Here is a 20379-nt window from a genome sequence, read left to right as displayed (position 1 = left end):
TTTATTTAAAAACTTATATATCGCTTTAAACCAAAGTAGTGTACAATCGACATACAAAATATAAAACTTACATCAAGCAAGTAACTCTTCCAAAACCTAATGCATTGAACTTCCCACCTTCGCATAAAAGCTGACACATACAAATCAGGTAAAGCTTCATTTTATTCTAGTTTAAAATGTTTACAAGATTAGTGATGTGATCTAAGCAAACGAACAGGTTGAGAACTGCAGAAATATGAAAGTGGTATGACCATGACTTTTAACTATTCCTTCTATAGAAATGGATGATGAGGACTGTGAAAGACGACGCATGGAGTGCTTAGATGAAATGTCAAATCTTGAGAAACAGTTTACAGATCTTAAAGATCAGTAAGTTACTGACTTTTTTGGTCTTATTACTTATCTTCTGTCTTGCCAAAGTAGTTTAAAAAAAAAACCCTCATTCCTTAAAATCACTTTTCTTATCACAAGTAATCTGTTTGGCATACAGTGGACATTTAAATCTATGAACCGTAGGAGCATAGAACTGGTTGGGACTTGCATAAGAGGAGAGAATCATTTCAGCTATTTGAATTACAGTACTTGCTCTTTAAATGCAATAGTCATTTTTACAATTGGATTATGAATGTTTGATTGACTGTACTCTCTCTCGCTTACCCTTTTGCTTCTCTAACATGTCTTTTTTGATGTCACCCACAATTTTATCTGAATATTATAAATCAGTTTGATGAAATACTACCTGAAATTGTCAGACAAGGAGATGAAACTCGCATGACTCTTTCAATGTGTTTGTAAACACATGTCTTTGCCTTGGAATTTCAAAGCTGAATTGGTTGTCTACTGGTATTAAAGGAAATTTTACAGATTTTTTGTGATAACCATGGTAGGAAACCTTTTTTTTATTGTTATGAAAGTGCTAGCAAAAGTAATTCTCAGCAGGACAACCTGTAGACAGCATCTACTCATAATCAGTACTACCATATATACTCGACTATAAACTGAGTTTTTTGGCTCCCCCCAAAAAAAAATCCAAAAATGGAAGTCTCGGCTTATAGTCAAGTTAAAACAATCTCTTTGGGGGAGGTTTGGAGGAGGAGGAGGACCAGTGTCTCCAGCAGGAGAAATATTTCAGTACCACCATGGATTCGCAGGAAAAATTCCAATCTTTGATACTACTGATGCCTGCATTGACATCGGACATCCCTGCTTTGGGAAAGCCTGCTAAGAAGCCCACTACTTCCCAGTCAGCCAGCTTTGTAGGCCTCTTCAGCATCGAGTCCCTTGATGCTGGCCAAACATTGATGCATACAATCTCCTTCTGTGCAGGCTGTCTCTCCTAGGCGTGCATCTTCTTCAAGGTCTCCCACCTGCTGCACCATTGATACTTGCTCAGTCATTGGAGCAAGATCTTTGATCCTTGGTCGATGACTTTTTGCGCAAAGAGATTGGAGACATGTTCAAGCTAATCTCCCCATCGGTACTGACCCAACCCGAGCATAGCTCACACAGGCCACAGGGCACTGCTTCAGATTCTGCTTCCAAGTGTTGCTCTGCTTCTCACTGATGCTCATCTAGTTGACGTCTACACTCTTCCTTGGAACGTCTTTTTGCTTCCTCAAGGCATTGACACTCTCGTTCCTGGCGCCAATGATCCTCTTTAGAGCATCGATTTCCATCAAAGCACCAATGTCCTCCTTCTCCATTGAGACATCAGAGTTCTACATCGAGGCATTGGAGGTCTTCATCGAGACATCAGAAATTCTCATTGAAACACCGACGTTTCCCATCGAGGACATTGAGCCCAGAGCTGAAATCCTGGAGGCATTAGATTTTGATGAACTTCCCAAGGAACTCTTAAAACTACCGCTTCACAATCTTCTTAAAGAAGCTCTTCTAAAGAATTGGGAAACTCCATTGTTAGTAAGCATAGCTCTTAGAAAGTTAGATTCCCTCTATAGGATTATCTCATGTCAAGGGTTTCATAAACCACAACTCTAATATCAGTCATTTATGGTAGAATCCATGCTCAAAAAGTCTTCTAGTTCCAGAGTTTACACAACAGCCCCTCCAGGTCGTGAAGGCAGAACTATGGACAAGTTTGGCTGTCGCCTATATCAAAATTCGATGTTATCCAACAGCGTATTAAACTACAATTTCTTTGTCTTTATTTCAAGCAGTTAATCAAAAAGCTAGCAGTGTTTGAGCAATACATTCCTACTGCCCATCTTCCTGAGTTTAAACATATCGCTCATAGTCTTCTGCAAACCAGGAAGTACATGGCTTGTCCTGTTTTTGATGCATTCAAGCTTTCATCTAGAGCAGGAGTGCCCACACTTTTTGGGCATGCGAGCTACTTTTAAAATGACCAAGTCAAAATGATCTACCAACAATAAAATTTTAAAAAAACACAAAGCACACTGTACGCAGAGAAAATGTTAATTATCATTTATATTCTGGGTTTTTTTTCCAAAGAGATCAAGGTATATGACTTTATCCCAGGACAAGCAGGCAGGTATTCTCACTAGTGGGTGATGTCATCCGACAGAGCCCCGATACGGACATCTCACAAGCATGTCTTGCTTGAAGAAACTCAGAAGTTTCGAGATGCCCGCACCGCGCATGCGCCAGTGCCTTCCCACCCGATGGTCTGGGCGTGTCTCCTCAGTTCTTTTTCTTCCGCGGAGCTGACAAGTCTATCTTCAATTTCGCGCCCATTGAATCTCTTTTCTGCCTTCTGTTTGCCGCGGGTTGAGTTCTTTTGGCTCTCCTGTGCATTTGTTTCTTTCTTTGATTTCTTTCTTTTTTTTTTTTTTTAATTTTTTTCCTTCCGACACTGGGTCGGCCGCGTGGCTGGGGCCCCGTGCCTTCGACCTTGCGGCGGAGCTTTTCCGGCCTATGTCCCGGCCGATCACCGGTTTTAAAAAGTGTAGCAAGTGCCAGCACGCGATTTCGCTCACGGACCCTCATCGACGCTGCTTACAGTGTCTGGGACCGGATCACTTCCCGAAATCGTGCCGGCCTTGCTCCACGTTGACAGCGAGAGCGTTTAAGCGCCGCTGTCTGCTGTGGGAGTCCATGTTCAAGATGGATCCGTCAGCTTCGACATCGACATCGACTGGTGATTCGACTTCATCGGCGAAGCCCTCTGCCTCCCCGGCTGCTTCGGGCCTTCTGAAACCGGCATCGTTCACGCCGGTTTCGGCCTCGACTTCGGCGCCGGTGCCTTCCTCCGTCTCCTCGGAGCAGGTATCGGCCCCTACAGTTCCACCAGTGGTGCTTAAAGTGCCAAAGGCTGGCAAGCAGAAGCACGCGGCACCGAAAGAGCGCGGAGACCGTTAGGTAGGGCCCCCTTTTGGTGCGGATCCCTCCATATCAGGGTCATCTCGGCGACCCTGTCCACAATTCTGTTCCTGCAGAGCTTGGGATTCGAGATCAACTTTCCCAAATCTCATCTACAGCCTACACAGTCGCTCCCCTTCATCGGGGCGATCCTGGATACCATACGTCTCAGAGCATTCCTTCCCCCTCAGCGCATGGATGCTCTTCTTCATCTCTGCCAGTCTGAATCTTCTTGCCACTCCATCACGGTGAGACACATGATGGTTCTCCTGGGCTACATGGCCTCTACAGTTCATGTGACGCCGTTGGCCAGACTCCATCTCAGAATTCCTCAGTGGACCCTGGCCTCTCAGTGGACTCGGGTGTCGGATCCGTTGACTCGACACATCATCGTCACTCCTGCTCTTCGGCAGTCTCTGCTTTGGTGGATGACCTCTTCGAATCTATCCAGAGGTTTGCTGTTTCACACTCCTCCCCACCAGAAGGTTCTCACGACCGATTCCTCGACCTATGCTGGGGAGCGCATCTGGATGGGCTTCGCACTCAGGGATTCTGGACCAGTGTGGACCGACTCCATCAAATCAATCTTCTGGAGCTCAGAGCCATATTCAATGCTCTTCACGCTTTTCAACATCTGCTTCACGACATGGTGGTCCTCATTCGCACCGACAATCAGGTCACCATGTATTATGTCAACAAGCAGGGGGGCACGGGCTCGGCCTCCCTCTGCCAGGAAGCTCTCAGAGTCTGGGATTGGGCAGTTCGCCACAACACCTTCCTCAAGGCTGTCTATATTCAGGGGAAGGACAATGTCCTAGCGGACAACTTGAGTCGTCTCCTCCAGCCTCACGAATGGACTCTCCATTCCAACTCCCTTCATCAGATCTTTGCAAAATGGGGGACGCCTCAGATAGACCTCTTTGCGGCTCCCCACAACTTCAAACTGCCTCAGTTTTGCTCCAGGATCTACACTCCTCATCGCCTCGAGGCAGATGCCTTTCTACTGGATTGGGGGAATCGCTTCCTGTATGCATTTCCTCCATTTCCTCTCATTCAAAAGACTCTGGTCAAGTTGAGATCAGACCATGCCACCATGATTCTGATTGCTCCTCGGTGGCCCAGACATACCTTGGTTCTCCCTTCTACTTCAACTCAGCAGCAGGGAGCCGGTGCTTCTTCCAGTGTTTCCTTCACTATTTACTCAACATCAAGGTTCACTGCTTCATCCCAACCTGCAGTCTCTCCACCTGACAGCTTGGTTCCTCTCAACATAACCCCTCACCAATTTTCCCAGGTGGTGAGGGATGTCTTGGAGGCTTCCAGGAAGCCTGCTACTCGTCAATGCTACTCCCAGAAGTGGACTAGATTTTCTTCTTGGTGTGTTTCCAATTCTAAGGAGCCTCAACGAGCCTCTCTATCCTCTGTATTGGACTATCTTCTACACCTGTCTGAGTCTGGTCTCAAGTCGACATCTATACGAGTCCACCTGAGTGTTATTGCGGCTTTTCATCAGCCTGTACAAGGGAAACTTCTCTCCTCTCATCCTGTGGTTTCCAGATTTATGAAATGACTTTTTCATGTTAATCCTCCTCTCAAACCGCCTCCAGTGATTTGGGATCTCAATGTTGTCCTTTCTCAGCTTATGAAACCTCCTTTTGAGCCTTTGAGAAAGGCTCCACTAAAGTTTCTCACTTGGAAAGTGGTTTTTCTGGTGGCCCTCACATCTGCTCGCAGGGTCAGTGAGCTTCAGGCCTTGGTAGCGGACCCACCTTTCACTGTATTCCATCATGACAAGGTGGTTCTCCGCACTCATCCGAAATTCCTACCTAAAGTGGTTTCTGAATTTCATCTCAACCAATCTGTTGTACTTCCAGTGTTTTTTCCAAAGCCTCATTCTCATCCTGGAGAATCAGCTCTTCATACTCTGGACTGCAAACGTGCTTTGGCTTTCTACCTGGATCACACCAAACCACACAGAACTGCTCCTCAACTTTTCGTCTCCTTTGATCCAAACAAGTTGGGACGACCTGTATCGAAGCGCACCATCTCCAACTGGATGGCGGCTTGTATCTCTTTCTGCTATGCCCGGGCTGGATTACCCCTTTCCTGTAAGGTCACAGCCCATAAAGTCAGAGCAATGGCAGCCTCTGTAGCCTTCCTCAGATCGACACCGATTGAGGAGATTTGTAAGGCTGCCACTTGGTCCTCGGTTCATACATTCACCTCTCATTATTGTCTGGATACTTTCTCCAGAAGGGATGGACAGTTTGGCCAAACAGTGTTACAAAATTTGTTCTCCTAAGTTGCCAACTCTCCCACCATCCCATTGAGGTTAGCTTGGAGGTCACCCACTAGTGAGAATACCTGCCTGCTTGTCCTGGGATAAAGCAATGTTACTTACCGTAACAATTGTTATCCAGTGACAGCAGGCAGCTATTCTCACGTCCCACCCATCTCCCCTGGGTTGGCTTCTCTGCTAGCTACCTGAACTGAGGAGACACGCCCGGACCATCGGGCGGGAAGGCACTGGCGCATGCGCGGTGCGGGCATTTCAAAACTTCTGAGTTTCTTCAAGCAAGACATGCTTGCGAGACGTCCGTATCGGGGCTCTGTCGGATGACATCACCCACTAGTGAGAATAGCTGCCTGCTGTCCCTGGATAACAACTGTTACGGTAAGTAACATTGCTTTATGCAATGTCACCTCAGTAACAACTATACAAAAATAGACAAATATACCCCTTCCCTTTTTACTAAACTGGATAGCAGTTTTTAGTGCAAGGAGCTGTGCTAAATGCTCTGCGCTACTCTCAATGCTCAAAGGCTCCCTGCACTAAAAACTGCTATTGCGGTTTAGTAAAAGAGGGCCATAGTGCAAAATATAGACAGCAGATATAAATTCTCAAAACGGCCACATTTTGATCACTAAATTGAAAATAAAATCATTTTTCCTACCTTTGTTGTCTGGTCATTATTCAAATCATTTTGGTCCAAGGCTCTGGTTGTCTTCTGATAACTCGCTTGCCAGGGTCTCCTTGCTTCCTTGCCAGGGTCTCACTTGCCGGCGATCCTCTCTGCAGGCTGCTCCTTGCTGGAATTAGGTAAAGAGATGCACGGGAGGCCAGGGAGAAAGCCGGACACCACAGCACTTCCCGACTGACCCTCCCCCCTCGCCCTTTAAAGCAGGAGCGGCAGCGGCCAGCAAGAGACAGCACTGCCGATCCTGCTTTAGGGGGCGAGGGGGGAGGACCAGTCATTGAATTGGGAGGCCAATTTTTTTTTTTTTTTTTTGGGGGGGGGTGGGTTTAAATCGTATTGATTCACCCAAAGTGAATCGATTCGAATCGGGCGGCACTATTCCTCACCTCAGCTCTTACCACAACAGTTTTTTTGTACTTTGGTTATGATGCCTTGTTTATATGCGTGATTTTTTTTTCCTTGTTTGATTATATCCTAAGGTTTGTTAGATATAGCATACAGTAAGTAGATCAATACAGTATTAGGAGGCACAATATATAATTTATTAATAATCTGTATTATTTGCCCATAAACATCCAGCATACATGGAGTGCTCTTAAGAAAAGGTGGCAAATCTGTTACTGTAGTGTGCTTTTAGTACTATTTACAAGTTGTTTTAAGTATCCCTCTTTCTGCTTCTGTCCATGTTCAAAGACTGTACAAGGAACGATTAAGTCAAGTTGATGCCAAACTACAGGAGGTCATAGCAGGAAAGGCACCAGAATACCTGGAACCACTGGCAACCTTACAAGAAAATATGCAAATCCGAACAAAAGTAGCAGGTAGGAAAAGCAAACCAATTTTATTTCCCTGAACCTATAGAGGTAGATAGGGTACAGAGAGTATGGTTAGAACAATAAGGGGTCTGTAGGGCTAAATCTAGAAAACCAGACAGGTCATGGACCTGATGGGCCACCGCGGGTGCAGACTGCTGGGCACGATGGACCTCTGGTCTGACCCAGCGGAGGCAACTTCTTATGTTCTTATGTACTATGCTGTTCATATGTATAACTGTATATAACTGGTGTTTTAATAGAGATATGCCTTGCTATACTGCTCAGAAACAAAGCTTAGTCTAGAAGGGATTGCAGTGTAGAACTGAGAAGAATGATGCTTATTGAGATCATAGATTTTGGAGGAAAAAGGAAAATGCTTGGGGACAATTTTCAAATAGCCTATATAGTCGCAAACTCAAGTAACTTTACCACACACACTTTGTAACTAATTTTCAAAGAAAAACTACTTTGAAAATTTACTTGTAGTGAGTGTATGTGCTAAAAGTACCATTGTACTTGCACTTCTTACTTGTGCTGACTATTTTGGGGAAGGCAAGTCAAATATATATGCTGTTTACTCTTGACCTGAGCAGTCCTCCAGGAATGAGTCTTTGTAATCCTGCTAACAGCGACGGTTTTCTAGATTTAGGGACACCTTGGTCCTGATTCTGTAAGTGGCGTCTATCATGGCACAAAGCAATCAACTGCTGCATGTAAATCGCCAGCAGACACTGCTTCCAGAATCGTGGCTCCCAAGGATCTTAGGTGCCGGAAATATAGGCCAAGGTTTTTCTGGCCTACATTTCTGGCACCCAGGGTCTTTCCTGAATCATGGCTAGAGGCGCATTGTGATGCTGAAGTCCGGCGCTGCCCCTAAAATAGCCTGTAACAGCAATAAAACTAAGTTGTAACCCCACGCACTGCTAAATGGTGACCTTATGCAATGTTTATTGTAACCCTATGAATGTCAACTATAACCCTATCTAATATTATATTGTAATACTGTGAATGTTAAACTGTAACCTTTATTGAGCTCTTCTTCTAGGCTTTGGTGTCATCATGTGCCGCTAGCAGCCAGAGACCTAGGCACCGGTCCCAAGGGCCATGTAGTGGTGGCTTTTTTTTTTTTTTTAACAAGGTTTTAATTTAGGTTTTAATAGCATAACCAATTATTGTGCCACTTAAACCCAATTAAACTAATTAAGTTAGACGGCAGTAGGATGCTACAGCCACCTAACTTTCAGCAGCTGTTATAGAATCCGGTCCCCTATAAATACATTTTAGCTGCTCCAAGAAGGGCTGTTTTCATACAAACCAATTTACCTAAATGAGTTGCTATTTAGCCAATTAGCTCTGAAAATTGAATTCTTAGGTGGTATATTTTTTTCAGTGGCTATCTATCCCCTCCCTTTACAAAACCGTAGCGTAGTTTTTAGCACTGGCTGCATCAGTAACAGCTTTGACGCTCATAGAATTCCTATGTACGTTGGAGCTGTTACCACTGCAGCCGGCGCTAAAAATCGTGCTACAGTTTTGTAAAAAGGGGGGTATGTTAAGAGTCCAAAAAGGAATCTGTTTTATAAAGAAAACATGCCTTTTATCAGTAGTGCACAAATTCAATCTTAGAAATTTTAAACCTCCTCAAAAGATGGTATAAATATGTGCATATACCTGCATAGAATAGATGCACATATTTCATAAAATATAAATACACATCACAACCCTGCCTCTGCTCTACCCAAATACAACCCCACCCCCATGCCTATAAGTAGTTCTTTTAAAGGTATACGCAATCTTGTAATACAGTGGTACCTTGGATTACGAGCATAATCCGTTCCAGGAGCATGCTCATAATCCAAAATGCTCGTATATCAAAGCAAGTTTCCCCATAGGAAGTAAGGGAAACTTGCTTTGATATGTTCCCACCCTCCCCCCCCCGCCATCGGGCATCCCCCCGCCGCCACCGGCACCCCCCCGCCGTGACCTGAGATCCCCCAACCCACCCGAACCCTCTTCTTACTTCCAGTGTAGCCTCCGCATCGGCACCGGCACCAGCATGTCCTGTGCGTTGGTGCCGGTGGCCGAAAATTTGCTTCCTGTGCCGAGCCTTGAGCATGCGCGCATGCTCAAGGCCTGAAAGTACATGTTGAACGTGAACTCTCAGGCCTTGAGCATGCACACATGCTCAAGGCCTGGCACAAGAAGCAGATTTTCGGGCACCGGCACCAACGCACAGGACATGCTGGTGCTGATGCGGAGGCTACACTGGAAGTAAGAAGAGGGTTCGGGTGGGTTGGGAGATCTCAGGTTGCGGCGGGGGGGGGGGGTGCCGGATCGCGAGGGGGAAGGTGCCGGTTCGCGGGGGGGTGCTCGTACAGCGAGGCAAGCTCGGTTTACAAGGTACCAAGTTTGCGAATGTTTTGCTCGTCTTGCAAAACACTCGCAAACCGGTGCACTCGTAAACCGAGGTACCACTGTACTTGAATAAGAGCCCTCTTCCATGTGTAAGGCTTTTATTATGGAAAGTGCTTTAGAAAATTACCTCTTTCAGGCCTCATAATTTAAAAACTAAAAATTAGGCTTGCTTTTCTGAAGTACACTGTGAAAATTGTAAGGCTGTTTATAGCAATTCTTCATGCTGTTTTATTATTTTTCATAGCTTTAAAATCTGTGTATTGTATTACTTTTTTATTCTTTAGTTGATGAAAAAGCTTGTCATGAAATGCACGAGCAAATATTTGACACAACATAGTTCTTGAACAGAAAGCACAATAGAGCTCAGATTTTAGGAACTGGAAGAGATTACGGGTAGATACTGCCCCAGTAAACTTTTAGGCACACTTTTAGGCTTTTCTTTTCTGAGATTAATCTTTATGCAAATACAGTATTTAGCTATATTTAATGTCGTATATCATAACTACATCCTCCAATTTACTTCATTCTTGCGTCATCTGAAAAGCAATTCTTTGGTTACAAAATTCACCAAGCTACATTTTTGTCCCACTGTTCCTAATAGCTTAAAATAGGCCTGAAAGTACACCTAGGTTTCAACCTGCGCTTAATGTTAAAATATGTGGGAGATGTAGACAGGCAATGGAATGATGAGAGAAACTTTGAATTGGAAATTTGTGGCTTTCTAATAACTGTAACTTTTTATTGGGATGAAAACTTAATGTGAATGAAACATAGAAATATGATGTCAGATAAAGGCCAAATGGCCCGTCCTGTCTGCCCATCCACAGCATCCACTATCTCCTCTCCCTAACAGAAACATAGAAATATGATGGCAGATAAAGGCCAAAGAAACAGAAAACAGTATGGTTTGGATTAGAGTAACCAATTCAAAGACAAATCATGTTTCACAGTCACTTCAAATGCTGCTTATTATGCAGCTAGCCTGAGTACAATGTCTTGAATTTGTTGTCAATATTGGACAACACAGTTCGTGAATAGCTGTATTGCTTTCCTGTAGAGGTTGTCATTGGAGCTTCAAGAACCATAAAAATATGTTCCTCTGAAACCCACACAGTATCTATTTTAATGGGCCAATGAAAGAATCAAGCAGGACCTTGTGGGTGCAAAAAGTTAATTAAGGCATCATTATGTTCTGAGGAGATTTCAGAGGATCTCCTCATGTTGTCTCATAACAGCATGACAAATGCTACAACTTCTAGGCCACATGGCCTCTACAGTACATGTAACTTCATTTGCCCATTTACAACTCAGGGAGCCTCAATATGGGTGCTTTCGACTCAGTGGTCTCAAGTCACCAGTCTACTATCCCAGTGGATCAGAGTAACCTCACAACTGCGACAGTCTCTTCAGTGGTGGCTATCTCCAACTAATGTATCCAGGGACCTGCTGCTGTTCCAAGCACCACTGCATCAAAAGATATTGACAACCATGCTTGGATAGGGAGCCCATCTTGATAGTCTCCATAACCAAGGATCCTGGACTCCTCCTGAAAAAAGGTCTCCATATCAATCTCCTTGAGCTTCAAGCAATTCACAATGCTTTGTGCATATTCAAGGATAGTCTCCTCAACCATGTAGTGCTAATTTTCACGGACAATCAAATAACAAACAGGGTGGAACAGGGTCTTACCTACTCTGCCAAGAAGTGATAAAAATCTGGTCTTGGGAGATACCTTGCAACATTTTTCTCAAAGCGGTTTATCTAGCAGGAAAACAGAATGTCTTAGCAGACAAGTTGAGCAGATAGTCCGCGTCTACACCACCTCCACTGGAAGACAGTAGGCCTCCCTTCATTTCCCCCCCCCTGTCCATCAGCACCTCTTCCTGGTCCCCCTGTCCAACAATAGGCCTCCCTTCCTTTTTTCCCACCCTGTCCATCATCACCTCTTCCTGCTCCCCCTGTCCACGGGAGTTAGTACAGGGCCGGTTTCTGCCTTTCTCCCCAGAGTTTTTTATTTACTCGGATAGAGTCCTTGCCGCCCCCCCTTCCCTTCCCACGTACCCGATTACGAACTCGGCGATTCAAGCAGCCTGTGCAGCAGTCTTCACACGCTGCTTCGGGTTCTTCCACTGCCCTGATTTACTCTGGCACGTCCCTGATGAAATCATCAGAGACGCGGCAGAGCAAATCAGGGCAATAGAAGGGCCTGAAGCAGTGTGTGAAGACTGCTGCACACGCTGCTTAAATCACCGGGTAGGTAGTCGGGTCAGCGGCAAGGGAAGGGGGGTGAGCAGCAAATGACTCCTCTGGTCTGTTGCAGAGGGCGGCCCGGCTTCATTTCTCGATTCGTTCTGGAGAGGGGGGGAGCAAATGCGCTGTGTTGGGGGGAAGGGTAGGCAGACGCGGGGACCGGGTTGCGCGCTTTCACGCTCAGTAGATTTCGCAGCTTCTGTGGTGCCTGAGCTACAGGAGAGGGAGCGGGTTGTGCGCGGTGGGGGAGGCTCCGACTGCCCCAGCTGCAGCTTCTTCGTCGTCGGTGATGCTGGAGAGGGATTGGACTGGTGAGGAGCTTCGGGGGCTGCTGCTGTTCTTCGCTTTTCCTGACTGAGCCAGTTGCCATGTGTGACGTAAAAAGCACGCATGCGCACTCGTGCTCGCCACTTCCCGACAGAAAAGGAATCAGGGAACACGCGGAGCAAGTGCGCATGCGCGGCTAGCAAATTATTATTATAGATTTCACTAACTTGTTAAATCACAAATTTTTGTGCAGCTGAGTACCTATGGGGCTATGTTCTACACTTTGATTTTTATGGTCATTTCTAAACATGCTTAAAATGAAATGGTTCTAAATATTTGTGATGATTTTTAACAATTCTGTTTTTTAATTTGGTATCAGGAATCTATAGGGAGCTGTGTTTAGAATCTGTGAAGAACAAATATGAATGTGAAATTCAAGCTGCACGCCAACACTGTGAGGTAATATGATCCTAGATTTTCCACAGGACTACACTGTCTACCATTCAGGGAGATCCTGGAGGATCTTGGAGACTCTGGTAGCATGTTTTGAAACTGCTGGTCTGTTCTTGGCTCTTGATATGGTCATGAAGGATGATGACATGCCTTGGAGGCATCTATTGTCTTTCCATGTTTAATTTTTGTTTTTATTACACATGGTATGTTGCCATAGTTGCTTAGATCAAGGTATGTATTTAGTTTACAGTTATTTAAAATTTGATATCCAGCCTAAGACCATAAGGATATAAGCAGTTTACGGTACTCTAAAATATCATTCAGTTAAGAAAAGAACGCCACTTTAAAACAGTAAAGGTCTACTCCATTCACACTTACCCCCTACTTTTTATAAAACCGTAGTGTGGTTTTTAGCGCCAGCTGTGGCGGTAACTGCTCTGACGCTCATAGGAATTCTATGAGCATCACAGTTGTTACTGCTGCGGCCGGTGCTAAAAATCATTCATTTGGTTCCCAAACTTAGAACTGCTTACCAACCTTGCAGTTAGGATTTTCTACATTATTGAAGAGGTGCTGAGTGAGAAGAAAACCTCTATTTTGGAATATCTTACCTGCTGACATTCAAACATGGGAAAATGTGAATTTGGGCTTCAGTAGGTTATTTCATTATTCTTCTCTTTTACTTTTATAGTTCAATACTCTACTTTTTCAGTAAAGTCAGTTTAGGCAATAGTATAGCCTTTAGAGTCTCTGGTAGGATTTTATATAAAAACTGTTAAGATTAGTATTTTAGGTTGCATTTTAGAGCATAAGATCAGATTACGGCATAGATAGCACAGATAGCTTTTAAAAAACAGAGAATGGTCAAGTTTCTGGAATCCTGTGGATTACAAGACTGGAGGCAACATGGATTCACTAGAGATAGGTCTTGTCAGACAAGTCTGATCAATTTCTTTGACTGGGTGACCAGAGAATTGGATAGAGGATGTGCGCTAGATGTGGTGTATTTAGATTTTAGCAAAGCCTTTGACAGTGTTCCATACAGACGTCTAATAAATAAACTGAGTTCCCTTAGGATGGGTCCTAAAGTGACGGGCTGGGTCAGGAACTAGTTGAGTGGAAGGCGACAGAGGGTAGTGATCAATGGAGATCGCTCTGAGGAAAGGGATGTTACCAGTGGTTTGCCTCAAGGTTCTGATCTTGGGCCTGCTCTTTTTAACATTTTTATAAATGATATTGCTGAAGGGTTGTCGGGTAAGATTTTCATCTTTGCGGATGATTCTAAAATCTGCAATAGAGTAGACAGGCCAGATGGTGTGAATAACATGAAGAAAGACCTGGTGAAGCTTGAAGAATGGTCTGAAATTTGGCAGCTAAAATTTAATGCTAAGAAATGCAAGGTCAAGGAATTGGGCTGCAAAAACCAGAAGGAATGGTACAGTTTAGGGGATGAAGAACTTATGTGCAAGACAGAGAGCGGGACTTGGGTGTGATTATATGTGATGATCTTAAGGTGCCCAAACAGGTTGAAAAGATGACAGCGAAAGCTAGAAGGATGCAAGGTTGCATAGGGAGTGGTATGGCCAGTAGGAAAAAGGAGGTATTGATCCCTCTGTATAAGACTCTGGTGAGACCTCATTTAGAATATTGTGTACAATTCTGGAGTCCACACCATCAAAAAGATATAAAAAGGATTTAGTCGGTCCAGAGGAAGGCTACTAAAATGGTGTGTGGTCTTCGTGATAAAGCGTATGGGGACAAACTTAAAGATCTCAATCTGTATACTTTAGAGGAAAGGCGGGAGAGGGGTGATATAATAGAGACATTTAAATATAATCAGCAAAAATTTATTATTAGCCTAGTGAGAATGAGAGTTACATCAATGAAATCATTCATGAGGCATCAAAGAATTCCAATAGTGGGGAAGAAGAGGCCATGCTGGATTCAGATTATGGGACCCTGCAGGATTGATACTTTAACTCCACCTGCGCTTGAACTGAGGAACAGGTATGCAGCCCAGGAAGAAGGACCAAAGCTCGAAATCCCCAAAGTTGCTGGATTCATGACCACTAGGAGGCATAAGGTAGTGGTGGTTGGTCATTCCCTTCTGAGGGGTACAGAGGCATTCATCTGCTGATCAGACATCGTGTCCTGGGAGGTATGCTGTCTGCCTGGTGCCAAATCAAAGATGTTATAGAGAATTTGCCGAGACTCATCAAGCCTAATGACTATTATCCTTTGCTGCTCATCCATGTTGACACTAATGATATTGCTAGGTACCCCTTCAAACATATCAAAAGTGACTTTGGGAGAGAAGATGAAGTAGTCAGGTAAAGACACAGGACAGAGAAGCTTGCACCCTGGAGATGAATTCATGGATGGTGTCATAGAGAGTGTTTTGGCTTCCTGGGGCTGCTGAGCAATGATGGTGTGCATCTATCAAAGAAGGGAAGAAGTGTGTTCAGTAGCAGACTGGCTAACCTACTGAAGAGGGCTGTTGACTAGAGTTATTGGGGCAGGGTGATCAAAGTCCCCAGGTGAGTATAAGCCCACCAGTAATGAATCACTAAATACATCTACACAAATGGGAAAAGGGGACAAAGTTTGGAAAACAGTATATACCAATGCTCGAAATATGGGAAATAAGGATCTGGATCCTAGAGGCTGTGTTGGTAGAGATTGAGTTGGATTTAGTGACGATCACAGAGATGTGGTTCAAGGAAGAACCATGACTGGGATATACCAGGCTACAATATCTTCAGGAAAGACAGGGTAGAAAGAAAAGGAGAGGGGTGGCATTATATGTTAAAGATCATATTAAATCCACACAATTGCAGGATCTGCAGAGTAAGGAAGAGACACTTTGGGTCAGTCTAGAAAGAGGGAATAGAAAATGTTTTTACATTAGCATGATATATAGGCCTCTTTCACATACAGAAGTGGACAGAGATTTAATAGTAGACATTCAGAATATAGCTTTAAAAGGTGAGAAATTATTAATAGATTTTAAAATGCCAGATGTTGATTGGGGTATCTCTATTCTGGGGTCTTCTAGAAGTAGAGAGATCCTGGATTTTCTATAAGGAGAACTGTTCCAGCAATTGGTAATGGGACCCATGTGGGATGGAGCCATACGAGGAAAGTGATTCTGATATAACAGTGGGTGATCATCTGGCATACAGTGATCACCGCATGGTCTGGTTTAATATTAAGATGTAGAGAGGGCTCCTTCAAAAGTAAAGGTTCTAGATTAAAAAACAAACTACCTTTGTTTAGATGGGGGATTACATCAAGAAATTGTTGTCTGGATGGGAACTTCTGAAAGAAGTAGGAAAGCAGTGGGCAAAACTGAAAGGAGCTTTTGTAAGGGCAGCAAACTGTTTTATAAGGAAAGTAAGTAAAGTTAAGTAGTAGCAAAAAAAGATAAAGAAAAAGAGGTTAGCTTTCATAAACTACAAAAAAATTGCAGAAAGAGGAAGACAAGATAAAACATCTGGAAAAGTTTAGAGAGGCTGGTCGAGTAGTTGGGAAAGAAAAACTACAAATGGAAGCAAAAAATGGCTGACTCTGTAAAACAGGGTGGGGGGGGACAAGACTTTTTTATATATATTAGTGAGATTGGGGCATTGTGAGATTCAAAGGTGAAGGGGTGAAATAAGTAGAAGCTGAAAAAGATAAGGCGGAATTGCGTAACAAATATTTCTTTACTGTGTTCACAATTGAAGCACCGGTAGCAGGATCACAGAAGACAAACGCAAGTAGGGATGGAGGTGTGGTAGTCCCTGATCAATTTTCAGAGGATTGTGTTCTTGAGGAGCTAGCTAAACTAAAGGTAGACAAAGCAATGGGGCTAGATGGTGTACATCCGAGGGTACTGAAAGAACTTAGGGAAGTTCTGGTGGTTCCACTGGTTGACAATTTCTGTGTTTCTTTAGAATCGGAGTGGTAGTGCAGGATTGGAGAAGGGCAGATGGTCCCATCGAGGAGAACAAAACACCTTCTGGAGTCCTGTGCTCCATAAAGGCATAGATGCTTCGCAGACCAAGAAAAGGCATTTGCTCCATCCTAAGGGGCAAGGAGAGTTGCCCTCCCATGCCTTTGCCACAGAATTTATTAATCTCCTCTGACATATGCACAAGATCATATATGTAAAACCAAGCCTTATAAAAATCCAAGTCTTGTGAATTTTATGGACCCAACACAGTCTGTGTTTCTGCTTCTGTAAAGGGGTCCTTTCGTGTGTCCCAGCACTCCTACAGGAGTCTGAACTCAGAGGGCCTTTCAAGGTTCCAAATAGAAATTCTTCAGGAACTAGAGGAACCAAGGTTCAGGTTCCTGTGCCGCAATGCTAGCCAAAAAGCCACAATGATTCCTGCCCTCAAGCCACTCCGCTGAAAGCTTCTGTATACATAACTGCTCATGGATTAAACACCCAGCACGTTCCCTGGATGTCTATAGTATCAACAATTCTTTTAGCTGATATTCACCAATATGCAAAAATCAGGTTATGGACATGGTCAACAATTTCAGGAGCTGACACCATTTGAGGCCTCCCAGTTCTTGCTGCGTCTTGGGTCTTGAAAACGCCATGTTGAAAGTTTGTACACCACTTTTTCACTGTGGAGTATGATGGGCATTTGTCACTCACATTTGTATCATATGTTCATGGATTTTCTTTGGAGTTTTCTTTTTCAGAAATAGAAACTTCATGACTGCTTGGAGTTCCACACTTGAAACTTCCACACTTTTTGTTGACATGGTTCAATCAGTGATCTGAAACAATGTCAAAACATAGCATTATGATTACAAAATAAAATAATACTCTTTTCAGCTACAGTGGCAGAATCACTATTCAGGAAGCTCAAAATTTAGGAAGCTGGTTGGGCTGAGAACTTTTCAACACCCCTTGTATTGCACTAGAAAAAGAAATTCTTTGGTTCTTACCTTGCTAATATCTTTTCTAGTAGATAGGTGTGTCACTCTGGAGCCCTGCTCTGTCAGTTATCTTCTGCACTTGCCTATTTCTCATCAGAAAGTTCGAGTCCAAACTGATATTTAGATGTCAATCAGACCTTAAGGGGTATAAAGAATAATCTATTGCTATAACTCATTGGGGTAGTTCTTGAGCTCCAAAAATGTTTCTGCTTGTCATGGTTGTTTTGCTCTTTTGATTGTTCAGTGTTTAATATGTTTGTTATAATTTCAGAGCAGAGCAGAGTTGTAGTTCAGAAAGTTTCCCCGTACCTCTCCTTTGCAAATGATTCTATTTAGGGTTGTCACCTGCCTTGGTACAAACTGAAGGGGGTAGTAGAGCCCTCTAGTGAAGGAGAAGGGATTCAAAAGCTGGATTCCTTCTGCATGGCTCACAAGCATGGAGATATTAACCATCCATCTAGAATGACATACCTATCTACTAGAAAAGATATTAGCAAGGTAAGAACCTAATCTCTTTTTTCTAAATTCCCTTCTACTAAGAAACCAATAGAAATAGGACCTTTTAGCCTTTCCATGGCCAAGCACAGATTTTCTAGATGTTCTGTATCGTAGAGATCCTTCCTAAACCAATCCTGACTAGTTATAAAATGCTTCACTTGGAATTATGGGAAAACATTGCCAGATGGGAGGTGATAAAGTTCTTGTAATTCTTCAAAATAAATTCTCTCTCCAACATCTAAGAACTGTCAGAACCTGATTAATCCCAACCTTTCCCAATGAAGAAAGATCCCTTCCTCCCTACCTGCCTGAAAAATTGGTTCATATCTTATGTTAAATTTTTTCTAGTCTGCCTTTACCTAAATAGTTCAAGGAAGGATAACAGAAGTAAAGAAAAACAGAGCAATTTGTCCAGGAATTACAGATTTAAATCATAAAATTTATGCGTCAGAGGAGAGACCCTGCTTGGGATAGCCATGAGCAGCCTGTTTTGAGGCTACCTCCTGCTGATTGGCTTCACTCGAGTAAGGAAGGGAGGGAGCGAGGGAGTTTGCCGCTCTGGACCATCATCTGCTTCTGCCACTTTGGGGCTTGAGGGAGGGAGGAAGGCTTTGCGGCTTTAGGAGGACCTAAGAGTTCTCAAGAGCAATCTCCTAAAGCTGTTACAGTTCTACCTGTGCTTGCTCCAGTTAAATATTAAGCTCATTAGAAGCTAGTACTTCCGCAGAGAAATTATTACTGATAAGTAAAGCTTTCCTTTAACTGATATTGGAGCTTCAGTCCTTTGAGCTGAAAAAGCTCTGCAGGACAATTTTTCTTTGTTTTCTAACCCCCCTCCTCCCTTTTATCAAGCTGTGCTAGAGGTTTTTAACACGGGCCAGCGAGGTTAAGTGCACAACAGAAGAATGGGACTTGGGTGTGATTGTATGTGATGATCTTAAGGTTGAAAGAGGATGGTGAAAGCTAGAAGGATGCTAGGGTGCATAGGGAGAGGTATGGCCAGAAGGAAAAAGGAGGTATTGATGCCCCTGTATAAGACAGTAGTGAGACCTCATTTAGACTATTGTGTACAATTCTGGAGGCCCCAGGTTTCATTTGGCGTTAAGTCCTCGCACCCAAAATTGAACACTGACGTTAAGTCCTCGCACCCAAAATTGAACACTGAATTCAGAACTGAGCTTTATTCTATAAATATATCTGGTGGCTTAATTCAGAACAGCCTTTAAATTTCTTTAAACTAAGACTTTTGAACATTTAAGGTTATCTCTTAACTTTTGGCATGGCTTTGGACTCCCGGGATGGGGAGGGGTGGGGGGGGGGGGGGGGGAGGGGGGAAATGTTTGTACTGTTACTTCTGATTGATGCTCTTTCTTGTTCTTGCCTATTATACTTGAAATAATAAAAAAAGCATTTGAATATAAATTTCTTTAAACTAAGCAGTGTTTTGTGGCATTTGACTTAATGGAACTCAAAGTAAACATAGAATATGGCAGAAGAAAAAGATCTTATGTCCTGCTTGCTCTGCCCACCAACTGCTTGGCTTTATAATATCTGTTTCTTCATCTGAATTCCTCTGTGCTTATCCTAGACTTTCATAAATTCAAATACAATCCTTGTCTCCACCACCTCCACTGGGAGGATCTTTCATGCATCCAGCATAGTTTATGTAAAGAAATATTTCCTTAGATTACTCCTCAATCTGCCCCATTCACCGTCTTGTTATTACTCCTTCTTTCAGAGCCTCATTTCTCCTTGCATTTATATCTTGGAAGTATTGAAATGTCTCTCTCATATTTTCCTTGCCCTCCAGGATGAGTAAGACTGTTGACCGTTCCAGTAGCCACCCTCTGAGCTGACTTTGTCCTTTCAGTGTTATCTAGAGCTACATAAAGTATTCCAAAAGAGGTCTCATCAGATGCTTTTATAGAGGCAACATTGCCTCCTTTTTCCTGCTGACTCTTCCCCTCCCTGTAAATCCAAGCATTCTGGCTATTTGCTGTTCCATAAGATAGTCTCCCATAGATCCCACTCTTGTTTAGTGCACAAAAGAGCTACTGACCTATTATTGTAAAATTTACTTCAGGTGTTTAGCATTAAATATTAGCTGCAAAACTCGCAACCATTTTTCAAGCTTTACTTGAGTCATCCTTGTTTTCCATACTTTCTGGGATATCTATCCTTTTGTAGATTTTGGTATCCCCAGCACATATACAAACCTTTCCTAGGAGTCCTTTTACAATGCTTACCAAAATTTTGAAAAGAAACAAACCAAGGATCAGTTTCTGTGATGAACCACTAGTAACAAATCTTTCATTGGTGTGAAGTTGTTACCACAACCCTTTGTCACCATCCACTCAACCAGTTTTTAACCCTTATCAGGCATTTTAGGGACCAAGGACACTAAGTTTCTTTATGAGTTTGCCTATGTG

General features: G+C 43.4%; 1 protein-coding gene across 1 annotated transcript in view; it reads left to right on the top strand.

Annotated features, from left to right (window-relative positions):
* BRMS1L (BRMS1 like transcriptional repressor) overlaps positions 1-20379 on the top strand; it is a 100078-nt gene that overhangs the window by 27315 nt on the left and 52384 nt on the right. Inside the window, exons 2-4 of the mRNA XM_033952816.1 lie at positions 279-369; positions 7011-7138; positions 12444-12523. Of these exons, the coding sequence (XP_033808707.1) occupies positions 279-369; positions 7011-7138; positions 12444-12523 (299 nt within the window). The remainder of the gene's footprint in view (positions 1-278; positions 370-7010; positions 7139-12443; positions 12524-20379) is intronic.

This window comes from Geotrypetes seraphini, chromosome 7 (assembly GCF_902459505.1).
Source record: "Geotrypetes seraphini chromosome 7, aGeoSer1.1, whole genome shotgun sequence".
NCBI classification, from domain to species: domain Eukaryota; kingdom Metazoa; phylum Chordata; class Amphibia; order Gymnophiona; family Dermophiidae; genus Geotrypetes; species Geotrypetes seraphini.
The sequence above is the reverse complement of the archived record's forward strand: the minus strand, read 5'-3'. Positions and strand labels throughout refer to the sequence as shown.